Source organism: Hippopotamus amphibius, chromosome 7 (genome assembly GCF_030028045.1).
Source record: "Hippopotamus amphibius kiboko isolate mHipAmp2 chromosome 7, mHipAmp2.hap2, whole genome shotgun sequence".
NCBI classification, from domain to species: Eukaryota; Metazoa; Chordata; class Mammalia; order Artiodactyla; family Hippopotamidae; genus Hippopotamus; species Hippopotamus amphibius.
The window spans coordinates 124,062,622-124,084,877 of NC_080192.1; the positions used below are offsets into that span (position 1 = coordinate 124,062,622).

The following is a 22,256-nucleotide window of genomic DNA, read 5'->3' on the forward strand; positions in this document are numbered from 1 at the left end:
TCCTTCCCTCCCCCACTGTGAAATTAGGTCCAGAGCTCTCACCCCAGGGCAAGGCTGCCAGTCAGACCCCTTCAGGAATGGTTTTCTACATTGTTTTCTGTGCATTGCTAAGTTACTAGTAAGCCAACTATCCAAATGGCCTGATGGCTTCAGCTCTGGAAGATGCTGTTTATTTTCAGCTTCTCAATCAAATCTGTTAATTCCTTTTTTTACTTTTTCCAAAATTTTACAATGATAGTTTAAAAATCTCTGATTTCCACTGGCTGCAGTGAGAAGGGAACTTCACACCTGATGTGTTTCAGTGTCATTCTGGTTTCTTTGTTGGGGTGGGGGGTTTGGCTCCCAGATGGCTAAGACTTTCCGATCCTTTTCCATCCCAGTTGGGGACCTGAAAGGTTACCTGTGAACAGTTGGTACCCACACAGGGTCCCGGATGAGTACAGTCTCCCCTTAGGCAAACTCACCACCTCTGTAGCATCGGGCTCACTGTGGGGAGTCTTGTTGCTTCCCCAGGTGAGTTGTACATCGGTGGCCAAGAGCACTTCTACCTGGAGACTCACTGTGCCATTGCTGTTCCAAAAGGCGAGGCAGGGGAGATGGAGCTCTTTGTATCCACACAGAACACCATGAATACCCAGGTAGGTGTCATGTGGGTCAATAAGGGGCCAGGAAAGAGGGAGACATGGACTGGTCCAGGGGGGATGTGAGGGTAGTGGTCTGAAGCCAGGCCCTGTCACCAACAAGTTGATGTCACTGAGCTTGTTATATCCTTTCTCATCTATAAAATGGGGCCTGTCCAGGATGTTGTAATGATTAGATGAGTTTTCAAGCTTGGATAGAGCCTAGAAAATGTTAGCTTCTATCACTTCATGTTATATTGCCTTGGTCAGAGCATATCTGGCCTCAGTTTCCTCATCTGTTCGATGAAGGAGTTGTGAGAGCCACGGGGACCACTCAGTTATCTGCAGTGGCTCAAATATTCCTCATTTCTCTATTGCATGTAATACGACAGTGGTTTTGGCAGCTGGTCTTACCCTCATGACTCACCAGTTCCTGGCCAAAAGGAATGAGTTTTGGCCCTGAAAGTATGCTGTGAATAGCTGCTCACCCCTCTGGTTAAAAAAAACTGTGTAAATTCAGTGTGCAGTGACTGGGGCGTACTAGACCCCAGCACCACTACCGAAGGCCTGCCCCAAACAAAGGAATTTCAGAATTCACAGCAGTAATTAGGCTTCTGTGTGTCGGGTAGGCTCTGGATCAGACCTCCAGCAAGTTCAGGTGATACATTCACTGGGAGCATTTTGTTCTTTTGCCCACAGTCCTTTGTTGCAAAAATGTTGGGGGTTCCAGTAAACCGGATTTTGGTCCGAGTGAAGAGAATGGGAGGAGGCTTTGGAGGGAAGGAGACCCGGAGCACCGTGATAACTGTGCCTGTGGCCCTGGCTGCATACAAGTGAGTTTCCCCAGTGGGCTCTGGGGAGAAGAATAAGGCTGCCTCTGCCAGGAAGGTTTCCTGGGTTGCCCTCTTTGGAAAAATAGATTCCCCTTGCTTTGAATTTTCACAGCCCTCTGTTTTGAGAACTCTTGGGCATAGGGGTGAGGGCAGCATCACCTGGTTCATTGTGTTCAGATGCATATGTCCATGTCCTATGTCTCCTACCTGGCTGTGAGGACCCCAATGGCAAGAAGACACCCCACACCTGTATATCCCCCCACCTTGTCCAGCAGAGGGTCTAGACAGCGAAGCGGCCCAGTGTGCCAGGTGGTGAAAGAAGGCTTCCTTACTGTTTTCATCCCTGAGACAGGGCTGGGCTGTCATAGAGGTTTCTTACCCTCTGGTGCCTCCCCAGGACTGGCTGCCCTGTGCGCTGCATGCTGGATCGTGATGAGGACATGCTGATAACTGGCGGCAGACACCCCTTCTTGGCCAGATACAAGGTTCTAGATGTCGGGGGCTGTGCCGGGTGGGCAGTGCCCTCTGCTTAGCAAACTGGGGATGAAGATTCAGGGATCCTGGGATGTACTCTGACTTTTGCCCTGACTACCTGTAGAAGTTCAAAGAAGGAACAGCAAGAGAGAAATTGAAATCAGCCAACAGCCGCATAGGAGGGTGATGCTGGAAGAGGCTGGCAGGCCACCTCCCAAGAGATGCCACAGGGTGCCGCACGTGACTTTTGTGAATTTGGTCCAAATCTGGTCTTTGTTCACGCAGGCTCAGAAACGTGATTTGTCAGCAGATCTGGAGTAAATCCATCCCACAGGATGGCCTAATGTTAATGTGTTTACAGCCTGATATCAAAAAGTCAGAACGACCACTTATTAATTTCCAGTGAGAAATACAACTCTCCAGGGGCCTGGACAGGTATAAGCAGTTAGGGCACCTGCTCTGCCAGACCATGTATGGCTGGGCACTACCCAAGTTCCCTGTGGGCCTGTCCATTTTCTGGGCTTCTGTGGATGACCAGTCCCTGTTCTGACCACGCATCCCCCCTCTACACACCAGTAGAACCTTACAGGTCCCGGTCTAGCTCTATAAACCTGGGAGCCCTCTGTCTCCACCAGCTGGCTTTGAACATCTCCTCTTTGGCCTCTTCTGACTTTATGCCATGATTTAACTCACCAAAAGGGAATGTGTTTCTCTTGTTCCCAAATTCTTATGGGCTCCAAGAAAGTAACCTGGTCTTCTGGGGTTTCAGATTCCTCACTCATGAAATGGCCTGTCAGGGTTTGTTTAGATAGTTTACACGAAGTCAGGGATGTGAAAGCACATTCATGCTTGTGCAAAGTGTAACTTTTGCTCTCTGCTGGCCAAAAGCTGTGAGGGCATCTCCAGTTTCTCTCCTAGTTTCTCTTCCCAGCCCTCCCCTCCCTGACCTATCATGACCAACGCTCCCTTCTCTACCACCTCACTTCCGCTGGTAGAACCAGAAGCCAGGAGTAGGGAGGAAGAAGGAAGAGTGTAGGGAGAAAGGGTGTCCAGCGTCCACCCCTGGGAGCTGTTCGTTCCTCTCTTCTTTACCTGTGAAGTCTGGTGATCTCTAAAATCCTCCTTTATCTCATGGTGTGATGTCTTATTCTTTCCATTTTCTCCAGGTAGCTTAAGTGGGAGGAGATGGTTAGGAACAGACAAAGGAAGGGGACAGTTGAGAACTCACCCTCCTTTGTTTGCAGGTTGGCTTCATGAAGACGGGGAAGATTGTGGCTCTGGAGGTGGACCACTACAGCAATGCTGGGAACAGCCAGGACCTTTCTCACGGTGTATGTAGGACCTGCCCCTGCATCCTGGGTGACTGGGAGGTCACGGGTGTGCCCCGTAGCCTGTTTGCACCTGCAGGAACAGGCCTCCTCAGTTCTTGCCTGTTATTGTTGCAGTAGCCTCCTGCTTGGTCCCCACCTTCAGGTTCTCCATCCTTGGTTATCCTCTAAAGCATGGAGATGATCTTATTACTTATCTGACTAGAAACGCATCCTTCTGGTGCAAGATATTTTGCCAAACAAGCAAAGGTAGTTACAAAACTTTGTGTATAGTATGGTGACATTGAGTGCGTGAATGTAATGCTAATTTGTCTGTGTGTGTGTGTGTGTGTGTGTGTGTGTGTGTGTATAGTGGTATGCATGACCGAAGTCTGATAGGCCATACACCTAACAGTATTTGGGTGGGAAGGAGGGGCGTGCAGACTGTTATCTTCTATATTATGCATTTCTGTGATGTTTGAATTTTAAATAATGACTTGATGTACCTTTTTAAAAATAATTTAATTGACATATAGTTTACATACCATAAAGTTCACCCATTTGAGGGACGGTTGACCCTTGAACAACGCAGGCATTAGGGGCACCGCCCCCCAACCTTGCAGTTGAACGTCTGTGTATAACTTTTGACTCCCCCAAAACTTGCCTACCGATAGCCTACTGTTGACTAGAAAAGCCTGATAACATAAACAGTTCATTAACACATATTTTATATGTCATATGTATTATATATGTATTTTTACAGTAAAGTAAGTTTCTCCAGTTTCTCCAGTTACAAGAGAGGGGCATACTGAACAGTCAAGTAATTCTTTGAAAGCAAAGTTACAAAATAGTAGGGACACTAACCTTATGTTATATTAAATATCACTTATGTTACACTTATGTAAGAATAGACTAATATCTACATATATCCTATGCATTCATGTCATACCTTTTTCTCAGTTTTTTGATATTTCTAACCTACGCGGTTCATCTGTGAGACTTTTCAAATTGTTGCAAATCTCCAAAAAATTTTTCAGTATATTTATTGAAAAAATATGCTTATAAGTGGACCCACACAGTTAAAACCATATTGTTCAAGGTCAACTGCTTTATAATTTAATGGTTTTAGTACATTTAAGGAATCAGGCAACCATTATTGCAATCCAGTTTTTTAACACTTCCATCACCCCAAAATGATCTCTTAGGCCCATTTGCAGTCACTCCTATTCCTACCCCTCAGGCCTATACAACTGCTAATCTACTTTCTGTCTTTATAGATTTTCCTTCCGTGGCCAATTAATATAAATGGAATCATATACTATGTAGTCTTTCGTGTCTGGCTTTTTTCTCTCAGAATAATGTCTTTGAGGTTCATCCGTGTTATAGCCTGGATCTTTTCTTCATTCCTTTTTATTGATGAAGAATATGCCATTGTATGACTAGACCATATTTTGTTTTCCATTCACCACTTGATAGACATTCAGCTTGTTTCCTGTCTTTAGCTTTTATGGATAAGCTGCTTTGAACCTTCTCATATGACATATATTTTTGTCATTTTGAAAATTAACAAAGTTACCTTGGTGGTACTACCTTTTAAGTTTTTAAATCTTAATTTTATAACCATGTTAATTATATATGATAGATTCTTGTAAAAAAAAAAAAGTCAAACATTTCAGGATAAGCAGAAGTTCCCCATTATTCCCACTTTGGTTGTGCTAGGGGTTTCTCTAATTGGCTCAATTAGGAAACATTATACTTCAGATCTAGTGTAAGAAACTGTTCAAAAGAGAAAACATTTCTAGTAGTCTGACCAACTATAACACCTGCTTCTTGGTGTTGTAGGAAAATCAGGTTGAAGAAGATACAGGACTTATCCCCAAAGATTTTACAAGTGTTAAAATCCAATCCAGCAAATATTTCTCAAGCCCCTAGGATGGTGACATAAAGAATATGGCATTGTTTCTGCCCTCAGGAAGGTCACGGTATGGTGGGGAAGACAGATAATAAAAGACAAAATGAAATAGAAGTACAATTGACAAAGTGCTAAGGGAAAGCAAAAATGGAATTGAGACAAAAAAATCATCTAGGATGACAAAGACTGAAAAAAATCAAGGACCCCAACAGCAACCGGTGGGAAAGAGACTATAAATGGGGAAGTAAACTAAAGCAAAGATGAAACAAACAAACGAAAGCTACCATTTAGCCCATCAGAGAGATGAGTTATTACACTTTAAAGAAAGAACAGGATGCTATAAAAATGGAGCAGTCCAAGAATAAAAATGGAGTCTTGTGAATTAAAACTGTGAAAGCAGAAGGGTGGAAAGAAACTTGAGCTGCAAAAAAAAAAAAAAAAAAAAAGAAACTTGAGCTGCTCTCTTAAAAAAAGAGAAAACAATGGGGAAAAATAGCACAGAAGATACAATTTGAGGACCAGTCCAGGAGATCCAAATAATAGAAGTTTTAGAAAGAAAGAATAGAAAAAACGAGAGAGGAGGAGAACTAATAAGAAATAATTCAAGAAATTTCCCAGAACTGATGGGCTTACATTTTGAGATTAAGACAGCCCATCCAGTAACCAGCACAATAAAGGAAAATAGACATGCTAATTTACATTACTGTGAAGTTTTAGAAACCTGGGGACAAAGGAAATTTGACAATTTTCAGGGAGGAAAAACACCGGCACTCATTGCAATAGTTGGAAAGGCATCGATCGGATTTCTCAATATTGAGGAGCTAGAATGCACTAGTAAAATGCCTTCAAAATGCTGAGGTAAATGGGAAACTTATTTCCTATCTAGAATTCTATATACAGCCAAATCATGAATTGAGTGAGAGTAGAATAAAGACATTTCAGACATGCAAGTTCTCAAAAATATACCTCTAGATATACTCTTTTTGGGAAGATATTGAAGGTTGTACTCCAATAATATGAGGGTGTAAAACTAAGGAAAGGGAAGACATGGGATCTAGAAACAGGAAATTCCGTGTGGAGAGAGGCAGAGGGAATCCCTGGGATGAATGTGAGGGGAAAACCCCCGGGTGACAGCTGAACAGAAGCCTAGGGGCTGCCAATTTAAACAGAAGTTGGCCAGAAGGCTCCAGAAACAATTTCTTTAAAAAGATGAGACAGATAGAAAATCAAATGTGTTTGAACATATTGAAAGCAGATTTCTAGTAATACATGCATAGAAAATGAAGCAAATGAAAAAAGTAAAGATAATTATTGACTCCAAGGAGGAAAATACTATCAATAAAGAGAGAAGTAAAGTAGTATAACCACATGGTTCAGCTGTAAGTGATGTTTACAGAATGATTAAAGGGACTGTTGATCAGATCAAAGTTTAACTATACAGGGATGATGGGAGTTAGGGAGCTGGTGTGTATGTAGAGAAAGGGAGTGGGCACTAAGTCCTCCCTTTCCATGATGGGAAAACAGTATAAAAAGTCTAAAACTGAACAAGTCAAGAAATGGCAATATAAACACATTATTTAGAATGGGGAAGACAATGTAAACAGCTGACAAAGAATAAGTGGTTGCTTCTGGGGAGTGGAAGAAAGATTGGACTGCTGTTTTCGATAACATGACTTATGGAGGTATTTGATTCTTTAAACTATTTGCAGGACAACTTTAATGGGAATAATAACAAATGGAAAATTAGTTAATAAAATCTCCAGTTTTTAAAAAGAGGCACGTGATCAATTCCAGCTAGAGGATCTGGGAGGGGCTTCCCCATGTGAGAGTTGAACGGATTTTAGCAGGTGGATGTGGTGGGGCGGGGCATTACGAGTGAGAGCAACACGCAGTCGGAAAGGAGGATAAAACATAGTTTGGGGAAAGCTCAGAAAGTGTCCTGAATACAGAATTTACTCTGAAGATAGTAAGTGCCCCTTTGAAGCAAGTGCTTGATCTGCTATGAGCTTATATTTTAGTATGAGGCATAGATTAGAAGGAGCAGACACAGAAGGCCAGGAGTGTATAAGGAGGCTGTTGCGATATCCCAGGAAAGAAATAATTTGAGCCTGAGGAAGAGCAGTTGACTGTGGGCTGGCAAAGGTGGGGATGGGCGTAGCCCTTGAAGTTCCTTTTTTGAGAAGCCAATGAAATCCACTCACTGTTCTCTCCCATTTTGGTTTCTTCTGCTTCAGATAATGGAACGAGCTCTCTTCCACATGGACAACAGCTATAAAATCCCCAACGTCCGGGGCACTGGGCGGCTGTGCAAGACCAACCTGCCCTCGAACACGGCCTTCCGGGGCTTTGGGGGCCCTCAGGCCTTGTTCATTGCCGAGTACTGGATGAGTGAAGTCGCGGTGACCTGTGGGCTACCTGCAGAGGAAGTAAGCCGGGAATCTGGGGGCACACGTCAGAGGGGGTTAGCCTACTTTGAGTCTTGGACACCTCCTGTAGGGGGAGAGGGTGGGCAGGCACTAGTGAGGGGTGGGAAGCTCAACTTTGGGTTATGCCCTGCCCCCGACCCGTTTCTTGCCATGGGCCAGGCCTCAGTGTCTCTTCCCTTGGCAAGGTGCGGAGGAAGAACCTGTACAAAGAAGGGGACCTGACACACTTCAACCAGAGGCTTGAGGGGTTCAACTTGCCCAGGTGCTGGGATGAATGCCTGAAGAGCTCTCAGTACCACTCTCGGAAGAGTGAGGTTGACACGTTCAACAAGTAAGGGCCAGGAGGGAAGGAGTCTGGTGTTCTAGGGCTCTCTGGGTTTCAGATTCCATAGCCTTTTGCTGAACTCAAAATAAGAATGCTAATTCAATAGATAACTTAGGAGGCTGCCGTGTTTGCTTACTTGTTCATAGCCATCTCTTTAAGATCCTGAAATGATCTTCAGCCCAGAGGCTCGGGGCTCACAGCACCCAGCATCACAGTCCATCAGTGTGGTCCGTCTTTGCATGGTTATCTGCCTTCTGGGCAGATGATGTTCTAGAGGAACAGTGGCCCAGGACTAAGAACACTGCAGTTATGTGCCTGCCTCTGAAATTAATCTATAAATGTGACTTTGGCAGTCACTCCATCTCCCTGGATCTCAGCTTCCTCATCTGCAGGGTGGGGATAACTGTGCTGGCTCTGTCTCTCTCACAGAGTTACTTGGATACCCAAACATACAGCACAGAGAAAGCATCAGCTTTATCATCAGCCAGCCACGGTTCCTCCCTGGGGTGAGCACAGTCCCGTATCACCAGAGCACTCCGACCCAATCCGAATCCCACTCAGGGAAGCAGAGCGATGATACTTTAAAGTTGAGACTTTCAAGTGTGGGCCCTATTTCAGCTGCGCTGAAGGATCCAGAACCCAAATGCCCACTGTCCTCATTTTGTCTACACAACTGAAGCACAGCTCAGTTATGACAAAGACTAGGTGGGCAATTTCAAGGATGCCTTGTTCCAAGTTTGCAAAGATATTGACATAAAATGTATCCAGTTTGACATGAATATAGTGGAGAAGTTGCTATGAGAATTTTTTTTTTTTTCCTCCAGGGAGAATTGTTGGAAAAAGAGAGGATTGTGCATAATTCCCACCAAATTTGGAATAAGCTTCACAGTTCCTTTTCTGAATCAGGTAATTGCTTTATATAATTTTGTCCATCTCCACTGCACTGGGGCTCCGTTTCTCCCTCTGTTTGCAGTGTTGCAAGGGAGAGCCCATTGTCACGGGAACAGAGCTGACCCAAGGAACTTTTTGCTGTTTAAATGAAAGTTGAACTTGCACATCCCTATTTGATCTGGGGTCAATGTCTAGTTCTTATCTTTCTGACTGTAGGACTATAGACAGCTGCTCTGCCTTTCTGATCCCATTTCTTCATCAGGAGAATTAGGACAAAAATATTTGACCTACCCCCGTCTTAGGATGGGTGATGGATATATATATAAATATAAATATATATATATATAAGTACTTGCAAATTACTGGAGGGGTATACTATTAATTCATGAAATTTATACTGCTTTGATTTTTCTTTTTTGTCTGAGGTTTCTATCCAAAATGCTACTTCTATTTTCTTTTTCATGGGCTCCAGTACTTTTGGTCTCAGGCCTTAAACTGAGTTAGAATTTGCCAAATTTTGTGTTTGGTATCCTTCTCTTCCCTTAGGCAGGAGCCTTGATCCATGTGTACACAGATGGCTCTGTGCTGGTGAACCACGGGGGCACGGAGATGGGCCAAGGCCTTCATACCAAGATGGTCCAGGTGAACAGTCTGGTGACCGTGGGCATCCTCCCCGGCACTGTGATGTCTGTGTGAGGGAAGATGCTGTGAAAAAATGAGCAGTGCCGCATACCAGAAGCAGAGACAGGCCTAGGCCCTGGCCCTAATCCTGATGCTCACTTACATGTGACCTTGGGCAAGTCTGCTCTTCCTCTTGGCCTCAGTTTCTGCATCTGTGCAAAGGGTTGGTCAGATGATGATTTAGGTCACTTCCATCACCAGCACTCTAGGGCTCTGTGACTGTGTGTAAGGTGTGTGTGTGTTATGTGTCTAAAGCTAGCTGCCTCCTCTCTCACACACACAGGACTCCTCCCAGTGGAGCTGGATTAGAGTTGGCACACCTGCTTGGCTGGTGGGCACTGGCCAAACTGGATTTTTTTTTAAAAAGACAGGGTTAGTTTAAAAATACATTGTTCATCACCATTAGGTTTATGAATTTCTTTTTAATCCAACCAAACCACTCCATGAAGTGCTGCTTCAGATTCAGACAGATGTGAGAATATCCCAGTCTCAGCAGAATTATGGTTTACGAAGTTATTTTCTTGCCTGTAACAGTGAATCTGAATCCCATCTTGGGGAGAAGGTAGCCAAGCCCTGCAAAGCCCTTCCCCAGAGGGTGACATCCTCTCTGTTTGCAGGTGGCCAGCAGAGCTCTGAAGATCCCCACCTCTAAGATCTACATCAGTGAGACAAGCACTAACACTGTGCCCAACTCCTCTCCCACGGCTGCCTCTGTCAGCACCGACATCTACGGACAGGCTGTCTATGTAAGGAGACGTGGGGGCCTCCAAGCTAAGGGCCAGCTCAAGGCAGGGGGCCTGGAGAGTCCCTGGATGGGACCTGGAATGGCTTCTTGCAGGCTTGTGGCTGTGGCCATGCCTCTGGCTCTCTTCTCCAGGAGGACACCAAGCTAAAAGAGGGGCCCAAGAACAGTAACCACTTCCATCAAGGCCAGGAAGGATGAGCGTGGGAGGGGGAGGGGCATGGGAGGGAATGCAGGGGATTCTGGGAGGACAAGACAATGGAGCGAAATTGAAATTCGATTGTGGGGTCAGCCAGGTCAGACCAAGTGCTTCTCCCCAACATGGGGGTTGTCGTCAAAGGCACCTCCTTATGGATCCCTCAATATCCCCCCCTCTGTCGGCTTCAGGACTGGGTGGGGAAGTGCTCTCCAAGCAAAGGCCAGCAGCTTCTACCCTGGGCCTCGGACATTCCTGAGAGGGTGGCAAGGCTGTCTGAGTGGCATTCTGGGCACAGCTTGCTTGGAGGACCTTGGGGTTTGCCTGGGTCGGGGAACGCAGAGGACTGACGTGTCTGCCGCGTGGGGCATGTGTTCTTTAGGAAGCCTGCCAGACCATCCTGAAAAGGTTGGAACCCTTTAAGAGAAAGAATCCCAGTGGCTCCTGGGAAGACTGGGTAAGTCTGAGCTGATCCGAGTTGATTTTGCAAGTGAAAGGGAAATGAAGAGCAGGGCTGTGTCCCTGACCCTGAGCAGGAATAGGAGATCAGGATCTAGTCACACAGGCAAAGAGAAGTTGAGGTGGATTGTGTGCTTTCACAGGACAAGTAAATGCTCAACCATACTGCGTCTCTTCTCTGCAGTGTTCATAGTTGAGGGAAGTCGCTTGAGAATTTTTGATCCAGGATTTGACAGCCCTGTGGGAACTGGGGGTTCAGCTGCCCTGAGCCTCAGGAGATGGGGGTGACTGCTACCCATGCCTCACTAAGAAGTACTGGTCCCTCGGGGTGGACCCCTCACCCCACTTGTCTGCAGTCTTGACGAGCCTGGTTTTCTTCAAATCTCCATCTGTCAGAGGGCTGCCCCAGGAGCTTCTCCCCTTACCCAGCTCTGGGGTCTGGGTCCACTGAGACTCTGTCTGCGAGAGAGCAGGGAAAAAGACATCGCGCATGAGTTTATATCATCCCTGTGATTTTAGAAGTGACACAATACGCACTCATGATGAGAAGGAGCCCAGTTCTCTGATTTCTGGTGCAGAAGCCTGCATGTCAGAAACCCTGAGAAGGAAGCTGTGAGGAAGTGTCTCAGGCGGGAGACCTCAGCTCCTTCCATGAGCAGAAATAGCCACGGTGGCCCTGTGTCACCTTCCCCTAATGTTGCAGTGAAGGGACTAGATACCATAGTAACACATAAAATGTGACCGCATGTGAGCCAGCACAGATAGTACAAGTCTCCCTCAATAGAGTCGAAGAAAATAAGCTATTTCTCTCCAACTCACTCATCTTACTATGCCTCATACAACCTGTACTTCCCTGACCACACTCATAGATACCGTGTGAATGTGGGTTGATTTTGGTAGTTTGGATTTTAGCATGGATTTATAAAGCAATGTAAATGTTTTTAACAGCATCTTTCCAATCTGTTGACCTGGACTTTGTCTTCAACTACTTGCCATGTAGTCCAGTGTTGCTTATAAGCAGAAAACCCCCCCAAAAGGCTATTAGCAGAAGAGTGTGATCAGGAGATGACAGGCATCAAAGCTCTTTAGTGTCTGTACCGTACTGAAAAACAAGCCATTACTGCCACCACTACTGTCTATGTATATATTTGATATCATACACGTATAGTAAAGATCCTAGAGAAATTCTTTTTTTAAACCTTAGTTTTCTCATCTGTAAAATGAAGATAACAAAAGTACTTATATGGGACTTCCCTGGTGGTGCAGTGGTTAAGAATTCACCTGCCAATGCAGGGGACACGGGTTGGAGTCCTGGTCCGAGAGTATCCCACATGCCATGGAGCAACTAAGCCTGTGAGCCACAACTACTGAGCCCACACACTGCAACTACTGAAGCCCGTGTGCCTAGAGTCCGTGCTCCACAATAAGAGAAGCCACCACAATGAGAAGCCTGCGCACTGCAACGAATAGCCCCCACTTGCAGCAACTAGAGAAAGCCCTCGTGCAGCAACAAAGACCCAACACAACCAATAAATAAATAAATAAAATGAACTGTAAAAAAAAAAAAAGATCAGGGCAGAAAGAAAGAAAGTAGAAAGTCAAACAAAAAAAATAATAGTACTGATCTTATAGGATTGCACTGAATATTAAGTAAGGCAGTGTCTGCAAAGGACTCAATAGCATCTGGTATGTAGTAAAGTGCTTGGTAATTGACAATGATCATGATACAAACTATATCAATAACCAATTAAATCTTAGTGCTGTGGATACTGAAAGAATGAGAAAGAAAGAAGAAAGAGAGAGAGAGAAAAGAAAGAAGGAAGGAAGAAAGGAAGGAAAACACTATGCAGTTAAAGAGATAGGATGGACGGAGAGATGGATAGCTTCATTAACAGGAAAGTGCAAGTAGGCACACAAGGCTAAGACGTTAAGTAAGGCAGGAGCTGTACACAGAGTTGCTGGTGTAACGGCCAGAGCGGGGAGTAATCACAGGAGAGGTGGATGAAGAGGCAAATTTGACTGGTTATTGAGGGAAGAAAAGGATTTGGACAGATATAGCAGAGAAACCCCATAAACAAAGGTGCAGACGTGCGGGGACATGGAAGGACTGGGAGAGAGTGAACACTTGTTTGGCTGGAGTAGCAATGGTGTGTGTGTTACATAAAGCCAGAGAGAAGGCTGGGCTCCTGAATGTCAGGCACTTGCTCTCTTGCTCTAGAGTCATGGAAAACTCTAGAGTAGGGGAGTGACATGGGCAGTGTGGCATGTTAAGATGACCCCTCTGACCGGGCTGGGCTACATGGCAGGGCAGGGAGGTGCCATGAGGCAGGAAGACCAGTTAGGAGGCTGCCGTGGTGCTCCAGGGTTCAGATGATGAGGACCTAGTGCAGGGGGCAGCGGTGAGAACGGCAGGTGAGGTGTGGAAGTGAGAGTCTCTAGTGAAAAGAATTAATCAGTTTCCGGAGGAGGATGAGCTCATGAAAGCTTAGTGCTGGGCCAGCGTTTCTGGAAACCGTGCTCCCCCTTCCTGATGGCCATGTCCTCTCCTCAGGTCATGGCTGCCTACCGGGGTACAGTGAGCTTGTCTGCGACTGGGTTTTACAGGTAAGTAAGGTGCTAATCTCTCCCTTCTCACAATGTGTTGTCATCCTAACCTCCGCAGGCCCCTCCAGCACTGAATTCTGTCAGCCTGTGGTCGGGAGAGAGCCGTTCCACCTAACTGCTTCTCTCTCCAATGGACTCCCGCTAACTTCAATTTGAAGTCGCTCTAAAATATGTGGGCTTACCAAAGTACATGCCGAAAGCACGAGCTGTCATATTGGAAGACCCTGTTCCAGTTCTGGTCTCAGAGTATCCTATTCCACTTGGGAGAATCACTGGTTCTCTCTGAACCCGTCTCCTCATTTATGACATAGTGGGTCAATTACCAGCCGTACCCCACTCAGCGTTCTCCTGCAAGAACCAGGGGCATCTGGTGTTCCTAGCTACTCATGTGTGTTACTTTGTGCTGTGTGTCAGATTGTTTTAAGGGGGCTTTCCTGCAAAAGAATGAGCTGAGGATTTAGAGCACGTGGTCTTGTTACAAAATGCAGAATTCAGTGGAACTTATAGTGAATTTTAGAAAAGAGCACGTATCTTCCACAACTTTAAAATTCAGTAGCAGAGACCCTGTCCATCTGATTTAGAAGCTGTTAAAAGATATGATTGTATTTACTGTCAGCCATAATGTTTTAGCTTTCTTTGGAAATTTAACTAGGACTTTTTCTTTCACAGATCAGTGAATTTGGAAAATAGTTCAATGTTTACTTTAAAAGATCTTGTGTGAATTTATGAATATATAGAATATATATGTAATATAAATGTATATATATATATTTTTTTAGGGCAAAATAGTGTTTTGCCAATGCTCTCTGGGTTATGTAATATTTGACTTATACAAACACAAACTAGTACAAATTTTCTCATAAGTTCCTATTTCATTTTTGGAGTTGATAAAACTGGGGTTAAATCAGGGAACACCCAGACGAAGATAGTCAGGTCAAAGAAGGTGATAATGTCCTGGGAGAAACCTTCTCCCTCAACTTTGTATGGGTTTTGTTTCACGCAGGTTCTGATCACATCAGCTCACATCCTGATTTCTGTGTAGCAAATAGAATAGCACAGATAGAGAGTGTTATAATCAGAGAACACATACGCAGATTTGTATATGTGGCTCATGCAAAATTGGAATCTTATAACATTCAGGATTGAAAAAGAAACTATATAAAAGAGCATCGGCTCTTATTAATAATACTTTGCTCCAATCATTTGCTGAAACTTAGAAGGGGTCAGTAGATAAGGAGTAATAGCAGGCAGGTGGCTGCTTAGAGGGACACCCACGTTGGCACAGGGTACCGGTCTTGTTACCTTTCACCTTGAGAAAGGTGAGCAGCCCTGTGAGCAGCTGCACTTGTATGGACAGCTCACGAACCAGCCCAGGGAGAACCTTTGGTTCCGAGATCTTGAATGCTGTTATAATTCAGTATATCCTTTGGAGTATGACTTTCACATTCTTCACGAGCCCACGCAAATCTGTCACCTCTGTTTCTACCGTGTAGAGGCCAGCATGCGGGACCCTACTTTGCTCAGCTCTACAGAATGATTCATGTAAGGGCCACTGGCAAAACAGAGCACAGACACGGGACAAAAGGCTGCAGACTGCCTGGGTTTTGTGAACAGGTTCAAAATGTTCAAAGCTCATGAGTTTTTTGAAGAACAGCTGAAGAAAAAAGTAAACCTCGGGACTTCCCTGTTGGTCCAGTGGCTAAGACTCCGTGCTCCCAATGCAGGGGGTCCAGGTTTGATCCCTGGTCAGGGAACTAGATCCCGCATGCCGCCACTAAGAGTTCACATACCGCAGCTAAGGATCCCACATGCCGCAACTAAAAATCCCTCACGCTGCGACAAAGACCTGGCGCAGCCAAAGTAAATAAATATTAAAAAATAAAAACCTTTAGGGTCTTAAGATTTTATGGGACAAGCTCTTTGTGTGTGTATGAGTCGGGGCCATGTTCCTCAATAAATGTGCAGATTTTTTTCTCCTCCAGGATGCCTAACCTCGGCTACAGCTTTGAGACAAACTCAGGGAATGCCTTCCACTACTTCACCTATGGGGTGGCTTGCTCTGAAGTGGAAATTGACTGCTTAACAGGAGATCATAAGGTAAGAAGTTTGCAAGACTTTAGTACTAAAAGGAAAAAGAGAAACATCTGAAATTGCAATACAAAGAGCTCATAGGAACGAACTTTCTGGTTGGGAAAATAATGCATTAAATCATGGCTTGGCAAACTTCCTATAAAGGACCAGAGAGTAAATATTTTAGGTTTTCTGGGCCATGGAGACTCTGCCTCAATTATTTCACTCTATCACTCTAGTGCGAAAACAGACATGAATGTATGTAAACAGATGAATGTGGATGTGTTCCTATAAAATGTAATTTATGCACACTGAATGTGAATTTCATATAGTTTTCATGTGTCACAACACACTGTTTTTACTTTTGTCAGTTATTAAAAAATGTAAAAACCATTATTAGCTCACAGACCCTACAAAAGCAGGAGACAGGCTGAGTTCAGCCTACGGAAAGTAATTTGTCAAACCCCTCCTTACACGGTCGCCCCGGACTCAGGTTTGCAGCCCCGGGAACCTGGGGACCTGCCCTTCCTACTCACACTCCTGCCTGGGAGTGCCCAGAGTGCACTGCTTGTGAAAGTACTACTCAGGTTGGCGCTTAATAACCTAAGGGTCACCAAGACCCATCTATCATTCCACACATCCCTTTCTTTTCAAACTGCTTTTATTTTGCTGTCTACTCTAGAACCTCCGCACAGACATCGTCATGGATGTTGGGTCCAGTCTGAACCCTGCCATTGACATTGGACAGGTAAGACTCCTGGGGGAACAGGGTGGTGATGGACTTGGCCGCTGACGTGCCCCACCACCTCCTAGGGTCCTAGCCACAGCATCGTGTCCGCTGTCATTTTTAAGTAGGTCTGAGCATGAGAGTCTTCCTGAGGGTGGGATTTAGGTAGATGAGAGCCTACCCAGCTCTCGAGGCAGAAGACAAATCCATGTGGATAAACTTTGAAAAGGGCACTCACACATCAGAAAGCAAGGTGGTGGGTGGTGGGAACACCGGCTACGCACCCACTCAAATACACACACACGTGCACATGCACACATGCATAGGCTGAGAAAGAGTGTTTGGGATCAGTGTGCAGGCAGTGGGGTCTCAGGTCAGAGGCGTCTTCTCCCTCCTCATTCCTCTTCCATTGAAGACGGCTCTTGTGCTCTAGGAAGTAAATAAATGCTACCATGCGTGGGGGTGGTGGAGGGTTCTGGGAGCAAAAGACACGGGTTCCAGCAACAGGAATAAAGGGGTGGCTGGAAGAAAATCACTTTTGGAAAATACGACAGTATGAAGCAGAGCAGGTAGACTAGAAAGTCGCAGAGGGAGGAATCAAGAACTGACGTGTTGAACCTCTGGCAGAAAAAGTTCATTCCGTTTCTCAATACTGGACAGTTACTGAGTGTACAGAAACTTAGTCACTAATCTATTCACTCATTGAATAATGGTGGGGGGGGGGGCAACCCCTCCTACGGGCAGGCGCTGAGCTCGACATGGCAGACCCAGAGATGCTCAGTACCTGGTCTCCCCCCGAACACACTTGTTTAGCTCTGATGGTAACACATATCGTGATTCTGAGCAGAGAGGCTGGGAGAGCAGATGTGTGGGCCCGCAGAGCGTGGCAGGTGCCCTTCAGGAGATCTGTAAGCTCCAGCAGGGGCACTCTTCTCCCAGCAGGCAGGCAGGGCTGGGAGTTCAAAAAGCCTGGAATCGACTATCCAAGAAAGTCCTCCTCTCTTGTGGGGCTGCCCCAAAGTGCGTGGCCCCACTGAGCACACAGGAGGGGCATGGGCCCCTGAGGGACACTCAGCCATCGTTAGCCCTCGAGTTCGCTTCTCAGCCCGGGCTCGCCATTTCTCCCGTGGCAACGTGGAAGGAACATCTCCACCTGCCCTGCAGTAGGTTTTAATGGGAAATTATGCCTACAACTGCGTGGCCCTCCTGGAATCGCCAAGTTCTGAAAGTGATTTCCGTGTCAGTGCCTTTGCTCTGCCTACACCAATACCTGGTGACGGCCCAGATTGGTTATCCCAGGCTGGGGCAGGAGCCAAGGAAGCAGTGGGGGGCTGTTTTCAGCTTCTCTCCAGGCCCCACTGCAGGTGGGGCTTGATGCCTGCTATGGGAAGCTCCTGTTTTCAGGTGAGGGAGGCGGGGAGGCAGGGTAGCCATGGTCTCCATCTGCCCTGCAGGTGGAAGGGGCATTTGTCCAGGGCCTGGGCCTCTTCACCCTGGAGGAGCTGCACTACTCCCCCGAGGGGAGCCTGCACACCCGCGGCCCCAGCACCTACAAGATCCCTGCCTTTGGCAGCATCCCCACTGAGTTCAGAGTGTCCCTGCTCCGTGACTGCCCCAACAAGAAGGCCATCTATGCATCGAAGGTACCGTTGCCCTGGGTCTGTGCTGCCTTCCGGCCTGCACTGTGGGAGATCATGGGTGGCGATGAGGGGCTCCAGACACCTGTCATGTGGGTCTGCAGGGGGTCTCGTATGGAATAGAGAGAGGAGGGTGTGACATGAGCCTTGGTGAGGGCAATGGAAGGGTGGGCAGTGCTGCCTGAGAACACAGGGAACTGGGTCGAGGATGACACTGCCTCTGTGTGCTCCAAGCCAGCTCTTGTGGGTGCACTCAGAGTAGTTCCTCAGTTCAGTCCCGTAGGTCAAATGCTGACCTACACCCACGTCTCAGGTGTGCCTCCCTGATGCTCGGTCCTGCAGATGATCTCACTGGTCCAGCACCCCGTCATCTCATGAGAATCAGCCTATTCACTGCACACAGAGCAGCACCTCTCTGCACACATGTTCACCTCCTGCAGTGGCCGCCACTAAACCTTAAGGCTTGATCAGCATGCCTGGATGGTTAAAACCATCCTCTGTTTCCTACATGTCCCCAATAAGTATGAAAAATGGTTGAAAATCAATCAAGCTGATTGATACAGTTGTTGGTCTAAGAAGGAAGACAGTGATTCAGTAGGTCTGGGGTAGGGCCCTGACACCTGCATTTTTAACACGTGTCGCTAGTGATTCTAATACAGGCAGTATCTGATCGATGCTTTGGGGGATAAAACAACCTCTGCTAGAAAATAGCTTAATTCCTGTTTGTCATGATGCCTCTATTTCAGCGAATTGTAAGAGTCATGATGGTACCTGTAAATGCTGGTGACAGAATTGCAGGTGGATTATTCCCCTATGCTTATTGCTGTGAGGACATGGTCAGATATTTTTTTTTTGTCTGTAAAATGTAATTATTTAATATAACTCTTAATGGTCCATTATAGTTGCATGGTGTCATCAGAGAAAATCACGTAGTACAAGTTGAAAGAAATATTCCCACGAGGTTGAGTCATTTACTAGACAGTTCTCAGCCCCTGATTAATTCTGAATGCCCCTCCTGCCTTGCTCAGTGTGGCCACTAGTGCTGGCTGAGTCCCTGGCATCCCCAGCCCTGTGGGTGTAGAGGCTGGGCCCTCCCCTGACTCCCTGCCTGCGCTCTGCTCTGTCCGCTCAGGCTGTCGGGGAGCCGCCCCTCTTCCTGGGCGCCTCCATCTTCTTTGCCATCAAGGATGCCATCCGCGCAGCTCGAGCTCAGCACGCAGATAATAACACAAAGGAGCTTTTCCGGCTAGACAGCCCAGCCACCCCGGAGAAGATCCGCAATGCCTGCGTGGACAAGTTCACCACTCTGGTATGATGCCCCCTCAGTCCAGGGAGGCGGGGCATAGGTCGGGGAAGGTTCTGCGGCAGAGGGAAGGGTGAGATGTTAGGCTCTCTCTCAACTGGGAAGCCCTGGGTCCATGCTGCCCTCTGCTGTGCAGTTGAGGCAACTCCTCCAACTTGCAGGAAAATAATAAGAAACCCCTTAAAGCTTCAGCTTGCAGCTGGGCCTCCTGAAAGGAAGGAGTTATCACCTGCAGATTTCACCCACAGATTTCATTATTTTCCATAAAGGTGAGGATGCTGGATAAAACTCCAAAAGAGCCTAATCTTTAGTGTCCATCACTGGCATTTTTGAGACCCTTCTTTGTTAAAGACACTGTGTGAGGTACCAAGAAGATGGAGAGAAGAAGAATAATTAATTTATGAACAAACTGCATTTATTCTGTGATTACCCCATGCTGGGCTGCTGCTGGGGACACATAGGTGCCCTTGAAGACTTTGCAGCCTTTTCGGAAACCAGATGATTGCACCATGTGCTGACTGGTTACTCCCTTGAAGGTGTGTGTAGCAGCAAACTCCATGGTCACTGGAATCGTGGGGGAAGGCCCTGTGTGATACTTGTAGGGGACCATGCCTGGCAAAAGGAGACTGTGCCAGCACAGTTTCATCCACTGCTGGAACCTCAGGAGCAGACCAGTCCCTGAGTTGGGCTGCATCGGGCCCTGCACACACAGAGGACTCTCCAATTGCCTTTGCAGCCTCTGTTGAGTTAGCAGAACTGGCTTCTTCCTGATACCCACGTTAGATTTCCTCCTGGGTATTTGATAGGCAATTTGATAGGCTTTTGGGGTTTCAAGGTGAAGTGGGTACTCATGAACCCAGTGTTCCAGGGATGGGGAGGGTACAGGAGAGCCCCCCGGGGGAAGGCAAATCTGGCATCAGCACTGAGGGTGAGGGAGGCGGATGGGTCCCCAGCCAGGCCACCCTTCAGGTTTTCCAATACTTTTAGCTTCAGGGTGAGAACCACACAGACCATGTGCAGGGCTCCCAGGTAGTGAGATGCCCACACCTGTGCGCAAACTTCCCGGAGCCCAGAACCTTCCCACCATGGCCCCACAGCTCACAGGTACCCAAACCCCATTCTCTGAGAGCAGAGGTGCTGCATAGCTCCAAGTAAGCGCACACAGATTGCAAGGTTAGCTCCTTGTAAACAGTCTGATGCAGAACTCAATGATTTGATGAGCCCCTCCCTCTGAGGCCCCAGATCTAAAGCAGAGATTCTAACCCAAGCACCTTTGCCATGCTACAACACACCCGTGATTTAAAATCCCTGCAATGGATTTGCGTGAGCAACTGATCCACGAACCAGTCGTGCTTTTGAAGGACTGTGAATGGCACGTGAGAAAGAACCACTTCTGTATTTGGTCATCCCTGCATCTCCAGAGCCTGCCACAGTGCTTGCCACGTGGAACGTGCTCAATAAAAATAAATGAATGGCTAGGAGATTAAGGAGTCCTTCCCCGGAGGCACTCCCAGCAGCCAGGACCTCAGAGTGGTGTTTGGTCTTGGAATGGTGGTTGGCACTGGTGTCCCCGAGCTGTGTGAAGACCCTGCAGTAAGTTCTCTATCGTTCCTTCCTAGTGTGTCACTGATGAACCTGAAAACTGTAAACCCTGGTCTCTGAGGGTCTGAAGAAAAAGCCCCATCATAGTCTTCTTATCCCTCTGGGGATTCCATGGAAGACGGAATTTGCCCTGCAGACCATGAATCTATAAAAGTTGCAGGATGACAACGGTGTGATTCATCAGGACGGTGTTTGGAACAACAGTGAATGCGTTGGAAGATTTTGATCAAAAATATGATTTATAAACACAGGATAAGCAAATTCAGAACTGTTAGGCCCAAGTGGCTAATAGGCAGTTAGTATCATTTCATGTCGGTTTTAATCATGTCTTTGAAATAGGTTTAGGAAGTGTTTGTGCTATGTCCAAGCTCACTGCACAGCCTGTATAACCTCAAGTGTTGACAGGGTCTGTCCTTCAAAGAGGATTGCCATAAGCCTCCAGAAGCTTAAACCAAAGTTGCTCTAAATCGGTGTCTTCCTCAGAAAGCCTTTCCTTCGAATCAATGAACATCCCGTTATAACCTCAGATCTACACTCAGATTTGAAAGGGGACAGTGGGGTGAGAGTCAAACCTCTAATCACTTCATTGGAGAGAATAAAGAATGAAACAAATTCAAGGTTAATTGGATTTAATCTTCTTAGGCAGCATAAAGTAAGATGATTCTATAACACCCAAAGCCAACCAACCCAGTTATTGAGTACATACAATGTATTCGTTTCTTCCTCTTCCCCTTTGTACATTTTTTTTAAAAAAAAGATCAGATTTAAAAATCTTCCACTGAAGCCAGTAGTTCCTATCTAGAAAGGAGGCTGCTCAGGATCAGCCAGAGGAAAAACAGTTAAGGAGCCTGGGTTCTCATCCCAGCTGTGTCTCTGTCTTTGTGACCTTAGACTGTCACTTCCCTTTTCTGTGCTTCATTTTACTGCAAAATGAAAGGATAGGACTGGAATAATCTCTTAAGGTCTTCTCTGGATCTAAGAGTCTATAAATATATGACCTAAAAACTCCAGTTACATAAGGGATCTGCAGTGCTCAGAGGCTTGGCTCCCTCACTATGATGTGCTTTCTGGGCTTCATGAACTTGCCTTAAATCCCCCCAAGTTCCTGAGGTTGCAAAGGAGAACAGGAGAAAGGCAAGCATCCCCTCTGCTTGTTCTGACAGGTGATTTCATCACTACCTGGTGCTAGGTGGATGGTGCAACCTTGTCATGTGCCTTCACTGTGTGAAATATCCAACCTTCTGCTGCATGGGATCCACAGTTCAGGCCACAGAAGGGGGATGCTGTAAACCATGCAGTTGAGCTCAGTGCTTGATGTCACTAATAAATGAATCTGTCAGCTGGTTGGCATGTGAGAAATGCTTATTAATCATCATAATCACACCAAATGCTGACATCTGCCATTTATTAGCCAGCCTTCATTACTAGAGAATGCACACACCAAACA

At 46.4% G+C, this 22,256-nt stretch overlaps 1 protein-coding gene across 5 annotated transcripts in view; it reads left to right on the top strand.

The window, feature by feature from the left end:
* XDH (xanthine dehydrogenase) overlaps positions 1 to 21,425 on the top strand; it is a 117,330-nt gene extending 95,905 nt beyond the window's left edge. For 4 of the 5 annotated variants that reach the window (XM_057743175.1, XM_057743172.1, XM_057743173.1 and 1 more), the window contains 16 exons: positions 514 to 638; positions 1,320 to 1,453; positions 1,851 to 1,938; positions 3,172 to 3,258; positions 7,381 to 7,572; positions 7,758 to 7,903; positions 8,722 to 8,803; positions 9,335 to 9,430; positions 10,087 to 10,215; positions 10,790 to 10,864; positions 13,418 to 13,470; positions 15,453 to 15,567; positions 16,223 to 16,288; positions 17,722 to 17,910; positions 19,037 to 19,213; positions 20,827 to 21,425. In XM_057743175.1, the coding sequence (XP_057599158.1) occupies positions 514 to 638; positions 1,320 to 1,453; positions 1,851 to 1,938; positions 3,172 to 3,258; positions 7,381 to 7,572; positions 7,758 to 7,903; positions 8,722 to 8,803; positions 9,335 to 9,430; positions 10,087 to 10,215; positions 10,790 to 10,864; positions 13,418 to 13,470; positions 15,453 to 15,567; positions 16,223 to 16,288; positions 17,722 to 17,910; positions 19,037 to 19,213; positions 20,827 to 20,877 (1,805 nt within the window). In that variant the 3' untranslated portion in view covers positions 20,878 to 21,425. The remainder of the gene's footprint in view (positions 1 to 513; positions 639 to 1,319; positions 1,454 to 1,850; positions 1,939 to 3,171; positions 3,259 to 7,380; positions 7,573 to 7,757; positions 7,904 to 8,721; positions 8,804 to 9,334; positions 9,431 to 10,086; positions 10,216 to 10,789; positions 10,865 to 13,417; positions 13,471 to 15,452; positions 15,568 to 16,222; positions 16,289 to 17,721; positions 17,911 to 19,036; positions 19,214 to 20,826) is intronic. The other variant, XM_057743174.1, reaches the window with a different exon arrangement.
* The last annotated feature ends 831 nt before the right edge of the window (positions 21,426 to 22,256 follow it).